General features: G+C 39.8%; 1 protein-coding gene across 3 annotated transcripts in view; it reads left to right on the top strand.

Moving 5' to 3' along the window:
* Abca12 (ATP binding cassette subfamily A member 12) overlaps positions 1-25,199 on the top strand; it is a 173,220-nt gene extending 148,021 nt beyond the window's left edge. For 2 of the 3 annotated variants that reach the window (XM_039084631.2, XM_039084630.2), the window contains exons 17-31: positions 507-612; positions 5,022-5,076; positions 5,654-5,831; positions 7,299-7,414; positions 8,406-8,565; positions 9,616-9,869; positions 12,365-12,569; positions 13,749-13,858; positions 14,151-14,292; positions 15,356-15,490; positions 17,405-17,508; positions 19,074-19,166; positions 20,266-20,371; positions 22,653-22,790; positions 24,102-25,199. In XM_039084631.2, coding sequence (XP_038940559.1) covers positions 507-612; positions 5,022-5,076; positions 5,654-5,831; positions 7,299-7,414; positions 8,406-8,565; positions 9,616-9,869; positions 12,365-12,569; positions 13,749-13,858; positions 14,151-14,292; positions 15,356-15,490; positions 17,405-17,508; positions 19,074-19,166; positions 20,266-20,371; positions 22,653-22,790; positions 24,102-24,209 — 2,010 coding nt within the window. In that variant the 3' untranslated portion in view covers positions 24,210-25,199. The remainder of the gene's footprint in view (positions 1-506; positions 613-5,021; positions 5,077-5,653; positions 5,832-7,298; positions 7,415-8,405; positions 8,566-9,615; positions 9,870-12,364; positions 12,570-13,748; positions 13,859-14,150; positions 14,293-15,355; positions 15,491-17,404; positions 17,509-19,073; positions 19,167-20,265; positions 20,372-22,652; positions 22,791-24,101) is intronic. The other variant, NM_001427691.1, reaches the window with a different exon arrangement.
* The last annotated feature ends 340 nt before the right edge of the window (positions 25,200-25,539 follow it).

Genomic DNA, 25,539 nt, shown 5'->3' with positions numbered 1-25,539 from the left:
TTTTTCCTCTTTTTTTTTAAATTGGGTATTTCTTATTTACATTTCAAATGTTATTTCCTTTCCCAGTTTCCTATCCATCAGCCCCCTAACCCCTCCCCCTCCCCTTCTGTAAGGGTGTTCCCCTCCCCATCCACCCCCCCTTCCCAACCCCCTGACATTCCCTTACTATCCATTTTTTATCACTGCTGTTAAGAGGCTTCACTTTCCTCTCAGAATCACTATGTGTCCACTGTGGAGATAACAATGGCTTCTCCAGTTCATTTCAGGTTTTGCCCGTAGAAGCATCTAGAGCGGCTGCTAAGTCAGCTGTTAGGCATTCCGTTACTTAGAATAGCAGACTCCCTAATCTCTACTCACCTATAAACCAAAAACCCACAGATCCATCTATGAATGAGTCACTAGCAAATCGAGGCTTTCCTTTAAAATGAAGTATCCTATCGGATGTTCTAAAAGCCCTATTTTACTTGAATACAATCCTGATCTTGTCTCCTTTTGAAATTTGACAGGTGTGGTATGATCCAGAAGGCTACCATTCCCTCCCCGCTTACCTCAACAGCCTCAACAACTTCCTCCTGAGAGTTAACATGTCGGAGTACGATGCTGCCCGACACGGTAGGGTCACTGTGCCGAGCTATCTCTAATTATAAACTCTTTCTACAGCCTTCCATGTAAGCGTGCTCCCCGTATCTGCTTCCCTGTTAAGGGTGTTTCACAGCATCTAAATCAGGGATCTTCAGAAAGCGTTTGGAAATTGTAACTCTTTCCTGATGGAACATTCCAGGTGACACCCTTAACTTCAGATTAATTTAATCTCCTCATTTATCAAGTCAGGATAATAACACCCCCTCTGTTCTCACAGCTAGTAGCGGTGGTGTCTTGTGGAAAATATTTCAGAGCTATTTATTTGTCTGCAGACAAAAGCTGGCTAATAAATTAATATTCATAAGTATATGTTCATATGATCTATATATGCAGACAAAAAAATGTTATGAAAAGTATTCAATTCTTACCGGGTAGCCCTGACTGGCCTGAAACTAACAGGGATCCACTTGCCTTTGCCTCTTGAGTGCTGGCCTTAAAGTTGTGCACCACCATACTGAGTTATGAAGACAAAGCTTTTAAAACACAAAGGTCTACACTGCACCCAAAGTGCTACCATATATGACACATATATGTTATCAAAGTATGCAAAAACATACTTTGATTTTGCATTAACATTACTGTTTGCCCCCACGCTTTCACTGAGGTACTAAAGTGGGATTTGAACTCTGGGCTCTCTGAGTCCTGCCTGTCCTTTTGCTAATGCTCCAAGCTGTTTCTCCAGACTCAGGCAGATCTACTCCCGTTTCATTTCCCCACAGCCCTCCACATCATTTTTAAATAGGACTGGGATTTAAAGGAAGTTGATTTATTTTTTTCTAACTCAATTACTGTTCATCAGACCATTTCATCTCCTTGAGCTTTGCTCAAATTATTTTTCCATATGATCCTAAAATAATAATAATAAGGAGGGAGAAAAAATGAAATAATACATTTTCTGGCCAGGACCCAGCCTCATAAACAGCCTATTAGGAAGGATAAATGATACAAACTATCTTTTATGAAAGCTGACCCTCCCCCTTTCCTTCCATCACCCCACCTCCATGCATTCTGGAGTCTGCTTATGTCACTGCAGTGTCAGACACTCACTCTAGCAGCAGAGTCTTCCTCAGAGGAAACAGTGGTTTCATCCAACTGTTTTGGCATTTTTTTTCCTAGCAGGAGGAGCTTTAAAGAAAAATAACAAGATGAATAGTCCTTAGGTATAGCACATTAATAAAGGACAAAGTCAAAAGTGGTAAATTAAATGAAATGGTGACTAAAGCCAGGCGAGTCTAACCTGGATTGAAATGGTGTTGGAAAGCCTTCTGTGGGATGTTTTATTCAGAGCAAAAACACACATTGTTGTGACAGACAATGAAAGCACAGAAGCTATAGAAACAGCCAGGGCGATGTAGCGAAGATACAGAGAACAGGAGGATGCGACCTCGTCTAAAGGGCTGGCTTCTGGAAACCTGTGTCCTGGTTTCCTCTAAAATTAGTCTTCATTACTGAGATTAATGTAACGGGACCACTCTAGACTCCCGCAGGCTTGTTGAGGGGCCTTACCATTGTGTTTTAAGGTACAGAGGATAAAAGAGTCTGGCAGCATAAAACTTATGCTGAGCCTGAAATGAAATTTACTTTTCAATTTAAAAATAAAACTTGAAGTTTTACATAAATTAAGGAAAGTATGTCTTTTATTCCTTATTAATTTGTCTACTCAAACTTACAAAAAAGTGGCAACATTCTGCCCTCTCTGTGAGATATTTTCTTCTTTTCAAAGAAGAAATCTGGGGTTGGGGATTTAGCTCAGTGGTAGAGCGCTTGCCTAGCAACCGCAAGGCCCTGGGTTCGGTCCCCAGCTCTGAAAAAAAAAAAAAAAAGAAAGAAAAGAAAAGAAAAGAAGAAATCTATGTCACTCTTAAAAATGCATAATGTTTTGGAATACATGAGTGGGTTCTCCCGTGGCAAGAGAACCTAACCTGTCTGTAAAGTTCAACCTATTTTCCCCTCACCACCACTCCCTCACGATCCTCCACGTGTTTAAAGACATCTTTGCAGGATTCCAGGTGAACTGGGGTTTTTCTTTAGCTGTAAAATTCATTTTCTCTGAAGCTTAATGTGCTCATAAAATATTTTAATTAGCTTTCATTGGCAATGTCAGTATCTGTTACATTCATGTGGTTCCCTCTAGTGGTTAACTTCATATGGAAAATCAGGGTTCTTTTCAAAGAACATTGGTTTGCACGTTTTCTCTGGCAAATGCTCCCCCCCCCATGTGCTCCTCCCACCCTTTGTTGTACCCACAGGGAGCATCTCAGTTTAGCTTCATATCTATAGTGACTACAGAAAATGCCTACTTTTGATGTAGGTTCCATGTAAGGACAAATTCTAATTGAAAAATTATTTGATTTGTTTCAATGCACCCATTGATCAGTCATGCTCTTAAGACACGGTATTGGCTGCTGTAGAGGATGTGGGGAGGCCTGTCAGACAGGACTTTAGTCCTGACTACATCTTTCAGTAGATATTCATGGAAGCGCCCTATTCCACAGCACTACACTGAGTGGATAAGACCGTATTTTCAAAGATTCCGCTGGTTAATTAAAAAATATTTCTTGATTTTTGAAATAAAATGTATAAAGAAAAGACAAACGTTCCCCTGTCTACAGGGAATCTACTGGGTTTTATGAAGGGCCCAGAGAAATAAAGCAAAAAGCCGAAGAACACGGTGGTCAGTACCTTTAATTCCAGTACTCAGAAGAGAGGCAAAGACAGGCACATCTGTGTAGGTTTAAGGCCAGCCTGATGATCTACATGGTAAGTTTTAAGCCAGGCTGGTCTACATGGTGAGTCAGAGAGCACAGAGAGATCTCCTTTAAAATAAACAAACAAATAAATGAATACAGAACAGAGACTATTAATCTTCACAGAACATACGAGAAGGAAATTCCCTTACAATGTGATTAAAAACAGAGTTCAAAGTAGGTTTGCTGTTGTTGTTGTTGCTGTTGTTTTCTTTGTTTTTAACTGTTTATTTTCTTCAACATGCCATTTGTTTTAGTTAGGGTTACAATTGCTGTGCTGAAGCACCGTGACCAAAGCAACTCAGAGAAGGAAGGATGTATTTGGCTTATGCTTTCACATTACTGTACATCACTGAAAGAAGTCAGGACAGGAACACAAATGGGGTGGGAAGCTTGAGGCCAGAGTTGATGTATAGGGCATGGAGGGATGCTGCTTACCAGCTTGCTTTTCTTACAGAACCCAGGACCACCAGCCCAGGGTTGGCCCCACCCACATGAATTGGGTCCTCCCACATCAGTCACTGACTAATAAGAAACTGCCTGACAAACTTGCCTACAGCCCAATCCTCTGGAGGCATTCTCTTAATGGAGGTTTCCTCCTCTCAGATGACTTTAGCTTGTGTCAGGTGGACATAAGACTATCCAGCACACTATTGTTGAGGAATTCAACTTAAAGTAGCATATTTACCTTAATAAATTCTACAAATTTAAGTTGCCTAAAGTATATGTACTTGCACTGAAATGTCCCAACATATGTTCTAACATATCCCATACAAGCAGTGAGAACAAAAGTTCTTGCTCAGTTTATAACTGTGTAGGTACAGAGGAGCCCCACATCTCTTTTCCTACCATTCTTTCCCACATTTGTGTAGACAGTATGCACGCTGCCTCCACATTACAGTTTTTGGGAAACTTGCCTGTCCACTTTTGACTCTGGCTTAGTAAGATCCTTTAGGAAAGGAGAGGAAAGAGCCTTGCTTCCAACTCAGAAAGTATAACCAACTCTGAGAACTCAATACCTTGTGGTCACCATAGAATTAAGTGAATCGTAATTAAGTGTGGATGTAGCAAGAAGCTCTCGGGCTTCTTGAGTTTTTATGGATATGCAACATTGAGGTTCCCAGTCTCTGCTCTGGTAGGACTTTTAAACAATAAGCAACTTAGAAATAGTAAAAGAGAAAGGACCATGTTCTCACTTGGCCATGTTTCCTGACCCTTGTCATTAACTCAGAAAGGAGGGTTAGAATGCTGTTGGATATTTGAAGAGACTTATATAATTGATGACCATTTGAGTTGTTTATTTAAATGTATTCTATTTCTGAAGTACAGCTGAAATGCGAATAGAAGTGACCAGACAGAAGGAAGTTGGAAGCAATCATTTGAATGTTCTCCAGAGTATGGCATGTACTATATAAGAAGTAGATGTTCTTAGATCTTTCCAGAATGTTCTACACACAAGTAGACATTGTTTATTTTATTAAGAAAAGATAATTTGATGGGATTAAGAATCTTGGAAGTACTATTCTTTGGCTCATCTTGTAAGAAACAAAGTATTGTGTATTATTCATGTAAAACTTGGTACTCCTGATTAACTAAGTACCATCTAACAGCAGAACTCTCCCCTCTTTCTAGGAATCATCATGTATAGCCACCCTTATCCAGGGGTGCAAGACCAGGAACAAGCCACGTAAGCGCATCTCTTTCCTTGACATTACTACCTTCCCTTTGGCATAGCTGCACTTCTGCAGAATGTGCAATGATTGGAAATTACAGTGGTATCTGAATGGATGTCAATCTAGTAGGGCTGGTAATATATAAGTCACTAACTGGGACGAAAGGAAGTTTCTGGAAGGGTGTGGGAAGGGCTGCCAAGTAGAGCTTGTCAACTGTAGATTCACAGAGTCCTCTGCTTTTCTGAGTCAAGTGCACAAGTACTTCATCATTTTGACTTCCCTGCATAGCATTTAAGTACTGTTTCTTTGCTGAAGATCTATATATCCCTTGCATGCACTCTGTAACCCTTGGAGACCGCGGCTTTTCTATTGCGCATCCCTAGCCAATTCAGATGCACTAGTGCTACATTTATTCCAGGGTCACAGAAGAGTCATGTCGAAGATAGTATCTGGCTGCCTTGCAGGAAGCCTTATCTGTGTCACAGCCAGCTCTTGTACTGCTTTGTTGATGGTTTTAGTCATGAATCTTCCTGAAAGGGAAGGAGTTCCAAAAACTTATGTGTACTTTCCTCTCCCTATTGCTCATGATAGAATCAGCAGTTTAATCGATATTTTAGTGGCGCTGTCCATCCTGATGGGCTACTCTGTCACCACTGCCAGCTTTGTCACCTACATTGTCAGGGAGCATCAGACCAAAGCCAAGCAGTTACAGCACATTTCCGGCATCGGTGTGACATGCTACTGGGTGACAAACTTCATCTATGACATGGTGAGTAACTTTTGTCATTGCAAGACAGGATCAATTTGGGTAGAAGTCTATCAGCTTTGTATTCAGGAGCTATTTGCTCTAATTATTCAAATTATTACTGCAAGGACAGAGAATTAAGAAAAACCAATTGACTTGGGCTTATATCATCTGATGGTTGGAGGGAAAAGGAAACCTATTTTCCCTTATCTGTGAGATATCAGATTCGTAGAGTGCACATCAGCATACAGATTCCTGGGCCTCTCTTCAGGTCTGTTTAAATCTGTGTCTTGGGAAATGGAGTGTAGAAAGCGTGCATTTCAAACAAGATCCCCCAGGTGATTTTTTTAAGCACATTGAAGTCTAAGAACCACTATTGTAGCAAAATAAGAGCTTATCAACATTACCCTGTAGTGCCAGATGATCAAGCTTATAAAAATTTAATCAACTAATAGTGAAAAATTCAAAGTAAGCGCCTGCTGAATGACACACTAGAGAAGATTAGCAGGGACAAGGAGGGATGTATTTCATTGACAGCGCTCGCCGTTATGTAAAGTGGTCCCCAAGTTCAGATGATCATTCTTGACTCCAAATGTACCAGCGTTGGCCAAGAGCCCAGATGAATATGTACGCGTTTGCCTGTGATTGCAGCGATTGTCTGAGTTGTTGTCAAGATCATTGGCTTGAAGAGTTGGAGAGTAATTAACCACAGATCCATTTTGCTAATGCATCCAGTGAGGTCTGAAATGTGCCCGCTGTAGAACCCAAGTCTAAAAGAATTCTAATGACCGCTCTGTACTTCACATGAGCTTAAATGTTAAGGAAGCTTCAATGCTTTCTTCTGTGAAGGTCTACTCGGTACTGAGATCCTGTTATCAGGACTACTGGTTCCGGTACAATTCACAAGATTCACCTCTGCTTTCGCTGCATGCATCTTGCTGCAAACTCTTAAGCCTCTAATATTTTTGCTTGTAAACAGAATACTGAAGTTTTTGTTCAGATACCTGTGATTTCAAGAACCTGTGATTTGAGAACTGTTGTCCTGCTGTTTTGCCTGGAATGCCTAACACTGATAACCAAGTCTCAGAAAGCAGCCATGTGAGAGAGAGGCAGCATCCAAAATGAAATCAATACTTCTAGGACTGACTCTAATACCAAAAAAAAAAAAAAAAAAACCCTGCCTTTCTTATCTTTCTCCCAGAACCCCTGTCACTGAATGATCCCAAGTCTTAAGCCTTGAGGCAGGAACACCAGGGATTTCTTGTGTATCTATATAGATTGAAATTGCCTTGACCTCATATTGGAGAAGACAAATCCTAAAGTGAGATCAATGTAAAATGAGCTGCATGTTACAACGACAGGAAGATAAATAAAAATTCATTTTCTCAGAATTTTTCTAGGTTGACTTATTGCAGAGTTAAATAAGGTGGACTATTGATTTAAAAAAAAATGCTTGCCATATGCTAAACGTTGCTTTGTCTATATCTATAGGTCTTCTATTTGGTTCCTGTAGCATTTTCAATTGGTGTCATAGCAATTTTCAAGCTCCCTGCTTTCTACAGTGGAAACAATCTAGGCGCTGTATCCCTCCTACTTCTGCTGTTTGGGTAAGCTGCTGATCAAGCAACGAGAAAAAGAATGAATAAAATTAAGCACTCCTAGACACAATAGGACCTGAGTCTCATCAGTTAATTTACACTTGTCTTGGGGTCATTTACCATGAGTAATGACTAATGTAGCATAAACATTTGCTAGTGCACAGCCTGTAAGTGCCACACTTCTGCAAGTTAATGTTGTTATCGCTAACAGGCACTGACCGGGTATCATGCACTGTACCAATTTATACACATAATCTAAAGTATATAAAATGAATATTTTAGAATGATCAGAAAAGTATGAGTATGTGTTGGTAGATGTATTGACAAAGTACATTACTATCTATGGCTTTATAAGGTACATGTAAAATTTATGTCTGTTTTTATTTGTCTTTTCCAGATGGGTAAGGGCATAAAGACTGTTGTTTCTATGTTAGAGTAATATAGGTTGCATGATATAATTGACATCCACTGTAAAACTTGATTCTATTACAAAGGCATGGATAGAATCAATTGTTTAAAAACTGGGACAACTAGATGGTCTTTCTGTTGCTAGATCTATTTCAAACTGAAGTTGCTCATCTTTGCCCAACCTAGGCCACCTGTCTTTTAACCAGACCTTATTAACTACCTACAACAATGTCATTATCTTTCCTCAATTTTAAATGATCAGATTTGTCCAATTCAAACTCCTATTTCTGAGCAGCCAAAGTCTTGCCTGGGCAGAGTAACACCATACCCTGCAGGGAAGGAATCTGTAGTTGTGATGACAGAGAAACTGTATGGGTTTCTTAAAAGAGAAGCTTCTTGCTGTCATTTTAAAAACATCCTTTGAGGGTCTTTTGTCAAAATGAAGAATGAAATACAGACCTAGCTTCAGGGCTTGGCTACTCTCCTCTCATGTTTACTGTTCCCTGGGAAACCCATCCGAGCTTTACTTTATTGTTTTGTAGACTAGAATAACTAAGGCATAATTTTAATTTTTAGTATTTCTGTCCTACAGCTATGCAACATTTTCTTGGATGTACCTGCTGGCTGGTCTCTTCCATGAAACAGGGATGGCCTTCATCACTTATGTGTGTGTCAACCTGTTCTTTGGCATCAATTCCATTGTTTCCCTGTCGGTGGTGTACTTCCTTTCCAAGGAAAAGCCTAATGATCCGGTAAGGTCTTTTATTTGTTACTTAAAGTTCAGCAAATGAACCAGAAGCCTTAACATGCTCCATGTGGGAAGATTTCCTTTACTCTGTATTTAGATAGGAAAGACTATCTTTTGATTTAAATTTAGAAAATGAGAAAGTATAGCTTGAAAAGAAATTAAGCTCTGTATAGGTTAATGTTCATTATTATTGCATTGACTGAATGTTAGCAATACTGACTTTTGCTAGGTCTTGAGGAAAGTGATAGATTATATGGCACTAACTGCTCAACTAAACATTGTACTCATTAATAGATCCCAAAGGTGCAGTGGTGGCAAGAATGGATTATGTATATAGCTATGGGTTAGGATTCATTTGAACACTCATAGGGGGAAAAATTCCCTTTCAATCATGTATTGGAATCTACTTCATTGTAAGCATCATTTGCCATTCAGAGCTAACAATTATGATCAGTGAAAGAGAAGCTTTAACAGTCCCTGGCAATGGAGTGCGAAAGAATAGAGAGGAAATGAAGTGAGGTGAGGGATAGGCAAGGCCACTTCAGGAGGAGGAAGGGAAATTGTAAAGTGGAAGTCATTGGCCTCAAGTGTGAATAACGTGAAAATGAGCCATTTCTGCCTCTTTGATATCTGTTGTCTCTCCTTCCATCTCATTTCACCTCTGTCCCTACCCAGGTTGAGATTCCCTAAGTTCAAAAGCTTTCCTGAACCCTCTCTCACTCACAAACCCAGTGATACAGCTTTGCATCCCAACATTCTAACCAGGCTTACCTCTCCCACTGAATCTAAGCCAGGTCTAGAAGTGATTTTTGTCTCCAGAATTGGGCTGGATACCTTGGGCCACTTTGAGGAAAAAACATTCTTTTCACTTGCATTTTGATAACAAATTCTGTCATACTGTCATTTGTGGAGCAACTATAATATGCAGTTGCAGCATACATGCGAAATAATTGCCAATCTGCCTAGGCGTCTCCATCTGTCTTCATCCACTTTTAAATGTTTCGTCAATCAGTCGGAATCCTAAAACTACATTTTGTTATTTCTCTTGTTTCAGACTCTAGAACTTATTTCTGAAACCCTCAAGCGAATTTTCCTGATCTTCCCCCAATTCTGTTTTGGCTACGGTTTGATTGAACTCTCACAGCAACAGGCAGTCCTGGATTTCTTAAAAGCCTATGGTGTGGATTATCCAAGCGAGACCTTTGAAATGGATAAGCTAGGAGCCATGTTTGTGGCCTTGGTTTCTCAGGGCACCATGTTTTTCTTGCTGCGACTTCTCATCAATGAGTGGCTGATAAAGAAGCTCAGGTGAGGCAGATGAGAACAGCATTTCCCCTCCGTGATGTTTGCGTCAGAGCACTCAGGGACGCGCAATAATCTTGGTGTTTTCCTCTAGCAACACTGGAAAGTCTAGTTTAGAGCCTTTTAAAACCTGGTTGCATAATGTATCATTCATTTAAGTCTAGTAAATAGTTGTCCAGCCTTTCTGTGCGTTCCGGATGACAGCGCCACAAACCTTATACATAGTGGGTTGGTATAGAGTAAGAAACAAAATTAAGTAAGCACAGCTGTCGCCCTAAAAGAGAGTCAGTGAGTTGAGGAAGCTAATAAAGGCTTCGCATGCAGAAGTGAAAAAGAAGTTTGAGTTGGTAGTGTGGACAGTGAGTCTAGGAGAAGATGACCGGGATGAAGCAAGGAGAGCAACAGAAACAGGAAGAGGGGCACCGCCGAGTATATTTACCCCTTCCTAGGAAGTGTTCCTAGTGACAACACCACAAACCTCACGCTGCCATGTGTATAGAGTTACGTCACCACACTCGTCATTTCTAATAGCAAACGAACAAGCAGCTTATCTTTATTTAGGGATTGCCTAATTTATACATCCATATTCATAAATATAACACTACTTAGCCATCAGAAGGAATGATCCAGGAGTGAGGAATGCAACTCAGCAGAGAAAACTGGCTGTGCAAGCCTAAGAGCCTGACTTCAGATGCTCACTGCCGACATGCAAAACCCAGCATAGCACAGCAAAGGCCTGTAACTGCAGCCAGCGTTGCTGGATGTAGTGTGAGACACACAGATCCCTGGGGCTTGCTGGGCATCTAATTTGACTAAAAAAAGCAAGCCCTAGGTTCAGTGATAGACTCTCTCTCAAAGGAATAAGATAGTGATGGAGCACACACCCAGCATCCTTTTCTGCATGAGCGTTTTCATGAGCAAGTATACTTGCACAGGCGTTTGATACATACTCAAATATGCACATGTAAACACACACAGATAGCGGTTCAATATCTATGTAATATTTGTTCTCATAGTTACTAAATGAAAGTGAAAGGCTAAGAAATGAGTATTATATATTACTGTGTGAGATAAAAGGAAATTTACCTTCTTACAATGGATTATCTTAATGTCAGTGTTGCTTGAAGATGGCTTACTTTCGACATTCTATTTTCTAGTACCATTTTAACTTTAATATGAACTCGGATTACCTACTGAAAATAAAAATTTTAATTAAGTAATAATAAAAGGAAGAAAGAAAAAAAGAGGAAAATGTTATAGACTACTTAATTAAAAGATTATACTATTTGTTTGGAAGATAGAATAAATGTAGTGAATAGCAGGCTATTTGGCTTATGGTGTGGCTGGAAGGTTATGGGGTCTCTTGAATGCTTAGTAAAGAGATCTGGTTTGGACCTTATTTGAACAAACCAATGGCAGTCTATTGAAGGTGAGCAAACAGAGAGCAGCACACGCACATGATACCTTAGCAGGTATAATTCTTGGGGAACCAGTGCAGACTGGGACGCAAGAGTCAGAGACACAGGAGCAGTGTAGGTTCCTGGGAAATGCTGGTAAAACTGAAGCTTATAGTGGAGATAGAAATAGTCAGGGAAATGGCCCATGACAAAGGGAGGGTTCGAAGGCATTTCCAGTGTTGGGAAACTGACTGCATGAGTGGGCTTTTTAGACCAGAATAGATATAAAGAAAACACCGTGTTTTGGAATCCTTGGACCATTTTTAAAAGAAGCAGAGATTTTCAGGGTAGACCTGAAATAACTGATTTGCAGAACTTTAAAAGGTTTGGTTTTCTTTTGATTGGGTGTTTGTTGGACAAGACTGGGGTGAGGCTAGAACTGAGAGATTTTGCTGAGAAGCTTCAATTATCTCCTTGATCTTCAGTGAGACATTAGCTGTAAATAGAATGCAGAATAAATAGTGTCCCTGTTATTAATGATTTAAAAGGAGAGACCTGCTAGTTGTTAGCAATACGACCCTGGGATCTATCTCCCCTTGAAGATATAAGGAGAGAAAAGAATGTAATTAAGAGGGTATGCCTCATTTTAGATTTACCACAATAAACAACAACAAGAAGAGATGGAGAAAGAAAAGGAGCAAGAGAAGAAAGGGGGCCAAAAAGGAGGAAGGAAGAAGTGGAGAGAGAACAGTTGTTAGAGCAATAAGGGGATAGATGATCTTGGGCTTGTTAAGTGTGGAGTTCCACTAATGATTCTGAGCTCCCTGTTAGAAGCTAGCTTTCAGGCAGGCACCTGATTTAGACATCAGGATTCCAACATTGAACAATGGATCCATAGATCTGTCGTCCATGGAAAGTAAGCACTGTTTGCCAGCATTGTAGAGATAATGGGAAGAACATGACTACCTCTGCCGACATCATTTAAACAGGACAACATAATGAATGTAAGAACAGCCTAACGGTAGGCAGGCAATGGACTTCCACAGAAGTGAGAGCATTGAGGTGTCCAGACTGAGTCACGTCATTTCAGAATCTGGTTTTCAGGCTCTTCTTCAGAAAATTTACATCTTCGCCTGTCATGGAGACAGTAGATGAAGACGAAGATGTGCACACTGAGAGATTAAGAGTCGAGAGCGGTGCAGCTGAGTTTGACCTGGTCCAGCTCCATCGGCTCACAAAGACCTACCAGCTTATCCACAAGAAGATTATAGCTGTCAACAACATCAGCCTGGGGATACCTGCTGGAGAGGTAGGGGGCGTGGTTTGGCTTTGTTTTCTAGAAATTGAAAACCCAAGCCCTGAATATTTTCATAGTCTAGGTAGGTATGTGTGTTTGTATGTATGTTTGTATGTGTGTTTATATGTATGTATGTGTTTGTGTTTGTGTGTCTATTTGTGGGGTGTGTGTTTGTGTATACATTGTGTATATGTGTTTGTGTGTGTATGTAATTGTATGTGTATGTTTATTGAGTATTGTGGGGGTGGAAGTGTTTGTGTATGTATGTGTGTATGTATTTGTGTGTGTATGTGTGTGTATGTTTGTATGCATGTATGTGTGTTTGTGTGTTTATTTGTGAGGGTATGTATGCTTGTGTGTGTGTGTTTGTGTGTATGTGTTTGTAGGTTTATGTATGTTTATGTGTATATGTTTGTATGTGTGTATATATATGTATGTATTATGTATGTTTGCCATATGAATTTTTGCTATTTCTAGGGAGGGTTCATCCTCAGCACACAGCAGGTCCTGAGCCCATCGCCACTGTCATTGTCAGAGGAGTGCACTATCAGCAGGAAGCTTGTTCAGGATGCTTTTTGGCACCTCTCCTTCCTAGACCTATTCAAAGTCTTCCAGAAAGACAGCCATTTTCAGAGGGAGGGTCTTAGCATGTGTTGACTTTTATTCCTATGGTTTTCACAGGTAAAAGATTCAGGTAGCGTTGGAAGGAGAAAGGGAATTTGGCTGTTGCTATTTCCCCTTAGTTTTCTGTGCAGAGCTGGACCACATGCGTCAGACTCACTCAATGACATAAATTATTGCATCAGTGGCTTTTTCAGTAAAGTTTTGATTTTGTGTAAATTATGTGCAAATCTATAACTGTAATTACTTCTTTGAGTTAGCACATCTTACCTGAGGGGTACTTTATCACGTCACATAAAGGGGCACTATAGCATATGTAAAGCAGACCTTCTCTACATGCAGATGTTCAGATGCTTAGAGGGAAAAGAGCCCATAATACCCATTTGTTTTAGAAGAGAAAGTCTTACCAAATGCCAGAAGAGCAGTACAGGATTCAGAAGTAATTATAGTGATTTATTCTTCCGGGGGTGTCTCACCCAGGGTGGAGGAAGAAGTTATAATAACAACGTGTTTCTGTAGCTTACGCCTTTTTTTTTTCTCTCTCTCTCTCTTTCTCTCTCTCCATTCCAGTGTTTTGGCCTCCTTGGTGTGAATGGAGCAGGGAAAACCACTATATTTAAGATGCTGACTGGAGACATAATTCCTTCCAGTGGAAACATCCTGATCAGAAACAAGAGCGGGTACAAACCTGTCCTTCTATTTATTGAGTACAACATAATTTAAATGGACTTTTATCTAATTTCATGACTGTGTTATAAATCTTCCTGACCTAAGGCGGGAATCGCTGGAGTAACTGGGTTGTTTTTTTTTTTGTTTTGTTTTGTTTTGTTTTTAAACCTTGACTATGACTCAGATAAACTATTTTCCTCCTTTTATCAAAATTGCTGTCTATTTTAACCCAAACAAAGCCGCTAGCCCGATACTTCAAGACCTCTTTTTAGAAAGTCATGTGTTCTGATTTTCTCCGTTTAGATCCCTGGGACATGTGGATTCTCACAGCTCATTGGTTGGTTATTGCCCTCAGGAAGATGCCTTAGACGACCTGGTGACCGTGGAAGAACACTTGTATTTCTATGCCAGAGTGCATGGGATTCCAGAGAAGGACATCAAAGAAGTGAGTACATATGCGGAGGACTGCCTCATTTAAAGACCACTGCTGGCTCCGTCCCTCCTCTCATGACTGTTCTGGCAAAGCCATCATGCCACGTGGGAGATCATAAAATGCCCCTCTAACCAGTGAGCCAACTTGGCTTGATGATGTGGTCTGTATCTATCTACATCTGTCCACAAGCTTAACTTTAGAAGCTTCTTGGCCTGAGTTTGCTCAGTTCCATTAATAAATAGATAGTCCCACTGTGCCTTGCTCCAAGTTGAACCTTGATTGGTGATATGGGATTTTCTTTTTAAAGTATTCAAATTGGTCCACACGATTCTCTGCAGAACTTCGATTTCTACTTCTTTTTTATTATTTCCATTATTTATATATATATATATTTTACACAATATAATATATTACTAATGCCTTAATTTTTACCTTTATTACCTCTACCACTGCAACAATTTATTTTTGTAATGGAATGACTAACCTCTTGGGGCATGTTTCTTTGTTCTTCAAACTCTGGAGACCTGATGGGCATCCAACCAGGATGTCCGTCATTTGCTAGGGTTACTTAAATACAGAAATAACTGCACGAACTCATGGTTCCGAATGTATGACAGTTTTGAGAGCAGGTCAGTTTTAAATAGTCCGAAAGTCTTTCTGACAACTCATGGCTCAGTAAGAAGGAAAGATGGACTCGGATGGCAATCAATGGGAAACCTGCTTTTGAATTCTGCCTGAGATCTCTTCAGCTTTTAAGCTTTGTAGGAGAATCCCATGCTAACAGCATGGTACAATCTGTGAAGGTAAACACGTACAAACATTGGGGGGCAGTTATCCCATTTGAAAGCCTACCTGCAGAAAATTACTTTTCTCTCTTTAAACTAAGTGTTAATTTTATAAGTGGTCTTTAAAAGATGAAAATAAAATCTATGTTGAATTTAAATATTTTCATCTCTTCAAGGCCTATGTTCTCCATGAGAAACATTTCTATCCAGTGGTGTGTTTTGTTCCATTTGGTGCTTTAAGAGTTTGAAGGGGGGTCTGGTTGCCTAATCCCTTCTCTTCCTATCCACAGACTGTTCATAAACTCCTTAGGAGACTTCACTTGATGGCATACAAGGACAGATCTACCTCCATGTGCAGTTACGGCACAAAAAGGAAGCTGTCCACTGCACTGGCCTTGATAGGGAAACCGTCTATCCTCCTGCTGGTAAGAGAGGCATCGTGAACGAAGCTGCTAGTACATAATTAGAACAGCACATCAGGCGCGTGTATCGTTCTCATCAGCAGTACCGTCAACATCCAGTGAGGTCCCACTATGTGCCAGTTACTGTCAAAGCACGTACAGTGTCACCACATTAGGAGAATTTGTATTAGCAAATAATTTACTATCATGACAGTATCCTCGGGAAGCGTTTTGTGTCTGAAGCAATGGCTTGGGGGGCTTCAGAGAAAACACTCAGCATGTGAGTTTGAAATAACTGCAGCCAGCTCAGGGGTTCCAAATAAGTCATAGAGCAGGCTCAAATTTAATTCCCACTTATTGATGAAATCATATTTCTGTTAGGTACTGATCAAGTGAACTCACAGTGTCCAATTTTTGCTGAGGAAGAAAGGCACAGTTTAGAACAAAGTGTTGTACTAAATTTATTCTCCTTTGTAGCTTAAAAATGAGTTATTCAACTTGTGGAGTGATGGAAAATACACTGTGTTATTTTATATGAATCAGGGAGAGGATCAAGAGACGCGCTCTACATTTATATTTTGTTAAGAGCTGCAAATTTTAATTGATCACCTGAACATATAAATTGCACATGCTACTGATGTAGAGTTCTACTCCCCAGCCCCAACAAAGCACAAGGACCTTTGTTTCAGAGAAATAAACACGTCCTTATTTTGCAAGATTGTCTTCATTCAAGGATCTCCAAGTTTTAAAAGAACCTGAGCGGCATGCATTCAAGTTCAGTTATAAATCACTATATGATGATTCTAGGGATTAAGTCACATGGTGGATCCAGTCATTTAAACCACCTAGAACGACCATCCTTCTAGAATACTGGAAGCTTATAATGCGTTGTTACATCGCTGCCTGTCGATGTTTTTAATGGAACCCTATTGTGCAAGCATCTTTTAAATTGAACAAAACAATCCTGGGGCACCCCTGTGAGATAAAAGTCGTAAAGCTGTTTCCATGTAAAAGCACTGTGTAAATGTTGTATGGTAATGAGCTAAGGAAATACAGGCTACAGGAGGAAGGCATAGCCCTTCTTCTGTATGTATTTACTGCATATTCCACTTTCTACAAAAATAGAAGCGATGACAATACCTCCTTTATCATTCCCCCAAAGGAATGCTCACCGCTCTGTTTAAATTAGCACACCTCTATGCAAAGTGAGCATCAGATGGCCAGACTCTTTCCACCGTGCATACATTTTTTCTCTAATCATAACCTATAACTTCTTTTTATCTAACACTTGTTAGGATCCACTATTGCTTGTTTACACTATCTGTTGTATTTTTAAAAATATCTCTGTCTGAATCTTTCAAAGCCTATCCACTTTGAAGAGTATTTGCGGATTTTTTTCCAGTTGGCGCCTTCTACAAATCTTATTTTTATTTTCCCAGAGAGTCTTAAATTTCAATTAATAACAAAACACTAAAAATACCTGTGGAACGTACCCACCGAAACATCAGGCTGTGTTTCCTTCTGCTTCACCTGGCACGTTATTGCTCGCAGCCACATCCTGCTTCAAGGGGAAAGATGGCAATCTTGTTGACAAAGCTTCAACTCTGTATGTGGGACTGCAGAATTAAATGTAAAAACTCTGCTCTCCTGGTAATTGAAGTAGATTTTTTTTTCCCCAAGGAAACATAAGAGACGGATGTAAAGTAACATGGTGTCAGCTTCTCTGAAACACTTCCTTAAACAGACTGACAATTTAAAATGCTTAATTTTGAGCTTTTGACAGAAGCAGAAAAAGCCTATTATGTATAAAACACGTTAGTCATGGGATCTCAAAAAAATGATTTCTGGTCCCAGAGAGTTGAAATGCAGCAATTCTTATAAAGAACCTCATCAAAACTTAATTAATTTGATAAATTTTTCTGGTAATTCTTTATTAAGGATGAGCCAAGCTCTGGAATGGATCCCAAGTCAAAACGACACCTCTGGAGGATCATTTCAGAAGAGGTGCAGAACAAATGCTCTGTCATCCTCACCTCTCACAGGTAAACTGAGTCAGGTCCCAAGGAATCCTGGGGAACACATGAGTACTCCTCGTTATCTGGAGTATTTGGGTTTTAATTTTTATTAACAGTGTGTGTGTGTGTGTGTGTGTGTGTGTGTGTTTATGTGTGTATCTCTGTATGTCTGTCTCTGTGAGTGTGTGTATGTGTGTGTATGTTTATGTTTGTATCTCTCTGTCAGTTTGTGTGTCTCTGTGTGAGTGTATCTCTCTCTGTCTCTCTCTCTGTCTCTCTCTGTCTCTCTCTCTGTCTCTCTCTCTGTCTCTCCCTGTGAGTATGTATGAGTATGTGTCTCTCCATGAGTGTGTGTGTGTGTGTGTGTGTGTGTGTGTGTGTGTGTGTGTGTGTGTGTGTTTCCATGTAGAGGTCAGATGTCAGTTTGAGGAAGTCAGTTTTCTCCTTCTCCCACATAGGTCCCAGAGACCAGACTCAGGTGGTCAAGTACCTTTACCCACTGAGTCCTCTCCCCAACCTGTTTAGATCATTGCTTATTGGTAACAGGTAAAGACTAGAGGGTTCAGAGTGAGGATACTGGGGTACAGCAAGGCAGAGGGTCTCGGCAGACATTTTTACCATGAAGTTCTCAAGACCTGCTTATTCTTAGCTACTGTTTGCTGTGGACTTTCAGAATTCTCAGTCTTTCCCACTTAATGCTGCCTCCTATTAGTGAGGTCAAATGACTCTCAGCTCTGTGTGCATACACTGTGCTTTCTGTCTTCATGGATTTCTTCATCTGTGCTTTCTTCTTGAAGTAGAATCTACAATCGTCAGCAGGTTCTCATTCACCTGTCCCCTAGAACTCACTCATGGGGCTCTCTTCCACAAAATAGCCTCCTAGTCTCCTAAGTAAGGGGTGACAATGAAGCATTTGATCTACGCCTCTCTTAGGATATTAGCTTTTCTTTATGATCTGGACTGACCTTACATTTCCTTATAATGATCACATAGCAGAAACTAATTAAATCTCTTTATTATCACTTGTTTGTATCCAGCCTTGAGATCATCACCGGGGAGCTCATCTTTTTAGTCCCACAAACTTCTGCATGGAGTGAACAGGGAGAGAACTGAGACTCTAAGTACCATCATGCATGAAACGAGAGAGCTTGTACAAGTTAGAACTGTTTATAAACTCCCAGACAAAATCAACTGGGATATAAGATAGAATAAAAGGTGTTCTGGATCATTTTTGAAACGCCTCATAGGAAACATAGGTCTTGAGTCAAAGCTTGAATGAGTTTGAAAGGACTATTGGGTTCGACAGTAGAGGTGTTGCAGACATGAGAGGTAACCTCAAATGTGTGAGGAGAGTAATATACATCCATAAGCATATGTTTCATTAGTACTTTAAGATATTTTTTTTTTGTTCTTTCTCAAGAGAGATTTCTTGTTTGGGCTATGAGCCTAGCCTTTAACAGCTAAACCATATCAAGAGAGCCCTCAAGGGAGATTGCCACAGTGCTATAATGAACTAATTAAACATATGCTTATGAACTGCGACCCAATTTTATGTGCCCTGGATGTTGATAGGAATCTGTTTCTTCTTTCAGCATGGAAGAATGTGAAGCCCTTTGTACCCGGCTGGCCATTATGGTGAATGGAAGGTTCCAGTGCATTGGGTCTCTACAACATATAAAAAGCAGGTAACCAACAAATAATGCTGTTTACACACTGTGTAGGGGAATTTCTCCAACAGTTCCTACACCCCAGCAGCCACTGTGCAATGAGTAGAAAAACTGAGATGAGTAGAGATACTCCTCATTGGAAATACTCATTGACACACTTTAAATTTAAATTATTTTATTAAGGGTTTATTGTAGTTTTTAGTTAAAATTCTCAAGACCTAGAAGGGTTGAAGCTCCTAATAGTCATACTAATAAATAATTTGCAACCAAAATACTCCCAGGAAGTAGTGTCAGGAATGTACCCAATAACAAATTAGACTTGACAAGTGCATGAAGGCATAGATTTTTTAATCTACCACGTTCGTTTGCCATTTGCACAAGCTTTCTGTAAGCTATTTAACATTTTCACCACATTGAAAACCTTTTAATCAAGAATGCATTGGGGAAAGATGCATAAATATCATATTAGCATCACATTAGAATTATATTATTAGTTTATACTCCCAAGTGTATGTGTACTTATACATATCTATGTGAATCGTCAAATTACAGGATGGTACTGTATACCTCTCCATACAGTAACTTAATTGTCTTATCAAAACTGTTATCTGAGATAAAGACAAAATTATGACGGAGACCTTGAGTCGCTTGTAGGGTGTCATAACCTGTTTACAAAGTCTGCTCTTAGTGAGGCTAACACTGGTATATTAACGCCATATTTAGTGTTGGAATCCCAGTGCCTCTAATCTTCATGGTGGATATCAAATCTCTAATGACCTCTCAAGACTGTGCTCTAATTTAGTAAGAACTTAACTCCAGAAATTGACCTGTATTATTGCCAATCGACGATTGTCAAAGGAAGTCACCACTGTATGCTTTCAAACATTCTGACACAGTATAGAGGTAGACAGGAAGAACAAATCAACCAAAAAAAAAAAAAAAATCAAAGTGTTGAACTACTTCCAGCTTGCAGCACGTCCTGAACTTTTATGCCAAATGACAGTCTTTAGATAAGAAAAAGGGACATGATGGTTGGCTTGGGACCTATTTCATTATCTCGAATTCCAGGGGAGCTATTTTGGCAAAATGTACCTCATACTGTATTTTGCACTTTTAGGTTTGGACGTGGGTTTACTGTCAAGGTTCACTTGAAAAATAATAAAGTGAGCATGGAAAACCTCACAAAGTTTATGCAGCTGCACTTTCCAAAAACATACTTAAAAGTAAGTGGTGGCTCCGTCTTTGACCTTGACTGTCTTTTCCAGTGTTAACAAAGTGAGTGTTCACGATTTCCTAGTGGGTCACAGCTTCGAGATTCATCGTAATCCATTAGTTCAGGATTTGAACTTTGTACAAAGAGGTAATATCCGCAGATTTTTGTATATCTTTAAAGGTGTTTTTCAATTGGTTATTTCACATTTGTTATGTTAGTTTCTTCCTTGCAAAGTCTTTCTGATCATACTGGATTTGTTTTCAAGTTCCATTTCCACTCTAATTACTATTAGAGCAGCATGCATACATTAGGGAACCTAGGAATAGCCGGCTTTATATGACCAACAGTATTTCTTAGAAAAGAAAAATTAGTGAGCTCAGAATCCTGCAGCTGAGAGGGTTTTTTTTTTTGTTTTGTTTTGTTTTGTTTTTGTTTTTGTTTTTAATCGCTCTATTCCTTTCCTTTGAAAACTAAACTCACACAGGTCTGAGCAATCGTCAGCTCCCAGGGTGATTCAAGTATGACGGAGCTTGTTCCCACCTGCTTAGCTAGTAAAATCAGCCAGATGGACACACAGGGATACACACATTTAAACTTCACATAGCGCCTACTTAATGGACTTGCAGAAAAAAAAAATCAGTCTAACATCATTGAGAGGCAGGTAGTTTATACAAATTGAGCATGACAAATAATTGTGAAGAGTAAAACAAAGTAAAATAACAGAAAGAAGTTTGAAAGCTGATGGTTGAGTGTGGCTGTGAGAGGCGCTATCTAAGGAGACATTTAAAGCCTCTGAACTCTGCTTTCTCTCATTTGTAAGCAGGAATAAACATCGACTTTACAAACCTGGTGTGGACAATGTCTGATATCTTCACAGACTATAGGGCATGATATTCATGTGCAGTGGCATTAGACAGCAAAAGAGTACATTTTTAAAATAATTATTTTAATCTCCATGTCGTAATTTTGGCCTCAGTTTCCCTAAGCCTTGAATAATTTCTCTAGGAATATTAGCTTTCAAGATTCTTGTTAAAGCCCATTTTTAATCATCAGAATTGAAAACCACAGGAAGCCTCTGCTCTATAAACCATGTTAGTCTCTCTCGTCCTGTCAGTTTACTTGCTGAGTGGAGCGTACGTTTTGGGTTTTTCCCCTGCCTGGTCTGAGCCTCCTGGGCACATACCTAAAACTACCAACAGCAGATGAGCTGCCGATAAAGTCAGTTTCCCCCAAGAGGTATTCCTGACACGTCTGCTGCAGTGTCTACATCTATGGATGGAAATATCTGGAGCAATTACTTGAGAATTAAATACGAAAGAAGGTCAGGTTACAGAGACAGGCACAAGGAAAGTACAAGTTTAGGGGAGAGGCCAGGCTCCAGTCAAAGAGGGGAGAAAGAGGAAGTCTGGGATAAAAGGCTGTAAAAGGATCTACAGACACAGGAGTAGATTCCAAGATATCTGATGTATCTAGTACTCAGAACAGATTCCCTTGCTGCTTTTCCCAGAATAAATCAGCATATCTAGTTTCTAGGCTTCCAAGGAGCTGTTGCAGCCACTCCTAACAGAGAGAGAAACAGCAAGTCCCGGCCTGGTGCAAATAGAGGGGAAAGGTCAAGGTGGAGAGATGCCTTACAGAAAACCGGATGGCTAAAGACAACCATTCAGAACAGCAGGAGTTAGACATTCTCCAAGGCCTTAGTGATGGAGTAAGGAGTAGATGATCCTAGTGTTAAAAGTTTGAAAATGGAAAAGCCTTTTAAGGTGAATCAAGAAAAGTAGGCAACATCGATTGGGGAAAAGAACAAAAAGGCTCCTTCTAGACAAGACTGAAATCTAGCATGTTCAGCTCATATCAGTTGAACAGCCGAGTCCTGGGACTTTAGACCTATTTAACATGAAGCAAATCTACTAAAGCTCTTCAACAAGCAGAGCGTGACCTTGTGAACGGGCTGCACCCTACAGGGTTATTTCTCCCTCTCTAGATGAGAACGTAACTTTCAAAATGCTCACGAGCCCAGGATGCTTTGAAATTTTCATTAACTTTTTAATTTGTTTTCTCTCTGATGTTCGTAAATTTTTTTCATCTCATCTCTACAAGCTGTTAGTTTCAGAAATACGCCCACTATTTACACCAATGGCTTCATCCCCACCTTCCAGCCCAACCCCCACCCCCAGTGGAACAACTCTCAGCGTCCCCTCCCACCCCCCCTCCCCCAGTGAAAGTGAAATCTGATCAAGTCAATGCTACCTTGCCATTGTAAAACAAGTCTTCCCCTTCGGTCCCCACAGGATCAGCACCTGAGCATGCTAGAGTACCATGTGCCAGTCACAGCAGGAGGAGTGGCAAACATTTTTGACCTTCTGGAAACCAACAAGACTGCTTTAAATATCACTAATTTCCTCGTGAGCCAGACCACTTTGGAGGAGGTAAGATGTGTGCCATGATCCACATTAGTTATTATGCATTCTGCTTATTTCTTTTTAATGGCATTTAATTTACTTTTAATTAAATCAGTACCTAATCTTGCACCTGAAAACCTTAGCAAAGAGCCTAATTTATTTCTAACTGCATTTGAGGCATTAAAAAAAAATAAGATATGAAAGACATTAACTATTTTTAGTGGAGAAACGAAGGGATTTCTTTCTATTATATATGGCATCTACTTCCATAAATGTTTACCTGTACATGGGAAGCAAGGAGCCACTCTTGTCACCTGCAAAATAATTAGCTATTAATGCTTCCTCTAATTTTTTTTCTTGGTAGGTTTCATAAGGAAGGTTTCTATTGGTCAGTTCTGAACTAGGGTAAGGGACAGAAAATGAACAAACCTTAGGTTTATTAAATTCACATACTTAACAATTGAAGAATTCCTTCCTCTTAACTACTTTTCCTCTCAATGCTAGCACATTCCTAGGTCATCCATCATCTCCATACTAAGTTTTATGTAGCTCTACCAACAAGACCTACAAAAATGAAGTGCTATGCTTGACTTTGAAGTGAGTCTGAAAATAAGTCAATGGATTGTGCTGTGTTTATGGATTAATATTTTATAGGGAATTAAGACTAGAATTAGTCTTAGACTTACGTGACCAACATTGAGTATCGTGCATTGGAAAACTAGACTCTTGGTGATATTTGGATAAACCTACAACTAATTACTTAATGATTTTAATCATGTAAAGAGAGCTGCATTGGCAATTATATTGGCAAACTTATTTGTAAAATTGGCCAATTTAACATGATGGGAGTGTTCTACACACATTTTATTTTAGTGATATAACTTCCTGAAACTAGTGAATTCTCTCCTGACATTTCTATGTAAACATCTGATAGAGCATCAGACTCACCCATACATGATGAAAGTATCGATGTGAATCATATGGACTACAAATATGTGGCTAGAGATCTTTAACTATAGCTCTGAATTTAGACCATGACAAAAATATAGTTATATTCACAGCAATGGGCATGATTTTTAAAGTCCAACTGAGATTGGCTGTCTCAAGGACATCTAGGGGGATGTGACCAAGCATGTAAGCAGGTCCTGATGAAGTCTTGCTTTTGTAACTTGTTAGAGTGTGAATATGTAAAGGAAGAAAAGGAGACAGAGAAAGAGTGAGAGCAAGAGCAGAGAGCAGGAGAGGGAGGGAGGGGATGGGGATAACTGGAGAGAATTAAGTTTTATTTCTTCTGGTAAACCTGGCACTAATGTCTTTCGTTTCCTTGAAAACACTCAGGTTTTCATCAACTTTGCCAAAGACCAAAAGTCCTACGAGAATGTTGATACCAGTAGCCAAGGTTCCACCATAAGTGTAGACTCACAGGAAGACCAGCTAGATTCTTAACACCTACAGCAGATTCAATTGCAGCAACAACTGATGGATGCTTTCTGAAGAAGACATCACCTTTAAACATCTCTTCCTTTGAAAGTGTTACGCTCCACAGAAAGTGTGCAGCATTAAGGCTGACAAATGATAATGGACATTGCTGAATGTTACTGCTCCCAAAAATGCTTCTCTGTATTCAACACAGTGAGCATGCCATGTATATGCTGGTGAGCCTTAGGGGAAAGGTGAACCACCCACCTCACGATGGATGTCTTAACTTATTACTTTCAATAAAAGGACAGCTGAAAAGGCACGGGTGTTAGTAGTTGAAAAATAGGGCCAGAGAAGAAAAGTAAGGTGGACTTGAAGAGACAGTTAGGTGTTCAAACAACTTATTTCTAGAAAATAACATGAATCTAGTGTGTTGTGTGACGCGCTAAAGATCAATTAACAGGAAGCATGGAGCACACTGCATATTGTCTACAGAAGGTATGCATGTTGGTTTCCAGGACTTTGAATACATGGGGATATAGTGAGCCCCCACAAAGTGCATTGTGGTAAGAATATGATGAGACAACAGTTTTACCCTGGTGGTAAACAAACTCAGACCAGAAGCTTCTTGCTCATTGAGAGGAAATAGGTGTGTTACCTGGGCAAATCCTGAAAAGAGGGGGAGAGAACTCATGTGCTGCTGGCAGACAACATTTTTAAGCTTTTCCAGAAACCCTCACAATTCTGGTTTCTCCACAAGAAATGTTTTGGTGAAAGAAAAATTAATATGAAAATATTTTTATCTTATTTCCTAGAGGACTATACCTATGATTACAAGATAGGCTACTTGAGAACGCCAAGTTACATGCCCTTTATAGAAGTGCTTTGTACCGAGAGAGAGAGAGAGAGAGAGAGAGAGAGAGAGAGAGAGAGAGAGAGAATGTACGTGTACAACTTTGCCAGCTTTGCCACAACTGTTTCTGTTTCAATGACCAATAAACTCAAAGTTTAGAAAAAGCCATTAATGATGTCATTTTGTTTGATAGGGAAGAACCATGGACCTAAACCCCTGAGGTTCCTATGATCTGGGCTCTGCTTCCTATGCCCCATTCATCAGATCCTTTTCCCCTTCTCCTTTAAGATCTAGTTCTTCTGACCTCTTGCACTTTTCGTGCTGCTCTGCTCCTTCCCATTTCACTGATTTGCTAGTACAAATACTCTTTCTCCACTAACATCTAACAGTTTTAAGAACTAACAGTTTTTAATATCTAACAGTGCCCATCTAACAGTTTTGAGAAATGTTACACTTTCCCAGAGAAGCTTTGCTGTGAACCAACCTCAGACAGGACAAGGGGTT

Source organism: Rattus norvegicus, chromosome 9, assembly GCF_036323735.1.
Source record: "Rattus norvegicus strain BN/NHsdMcwi chromosome 9, GRCr8, whole genome shotgun sequence".
NCBI classification, from domain to species: domain Eukaryota; kingdom Metazoa; phylum Chordata; class Mammalia; order Rodentia; family Muridae; genus Rattus; species Rattus norvegicus.
This window is presented reverse-complemented; position numbering and strand designations above follow the sequence as displayed.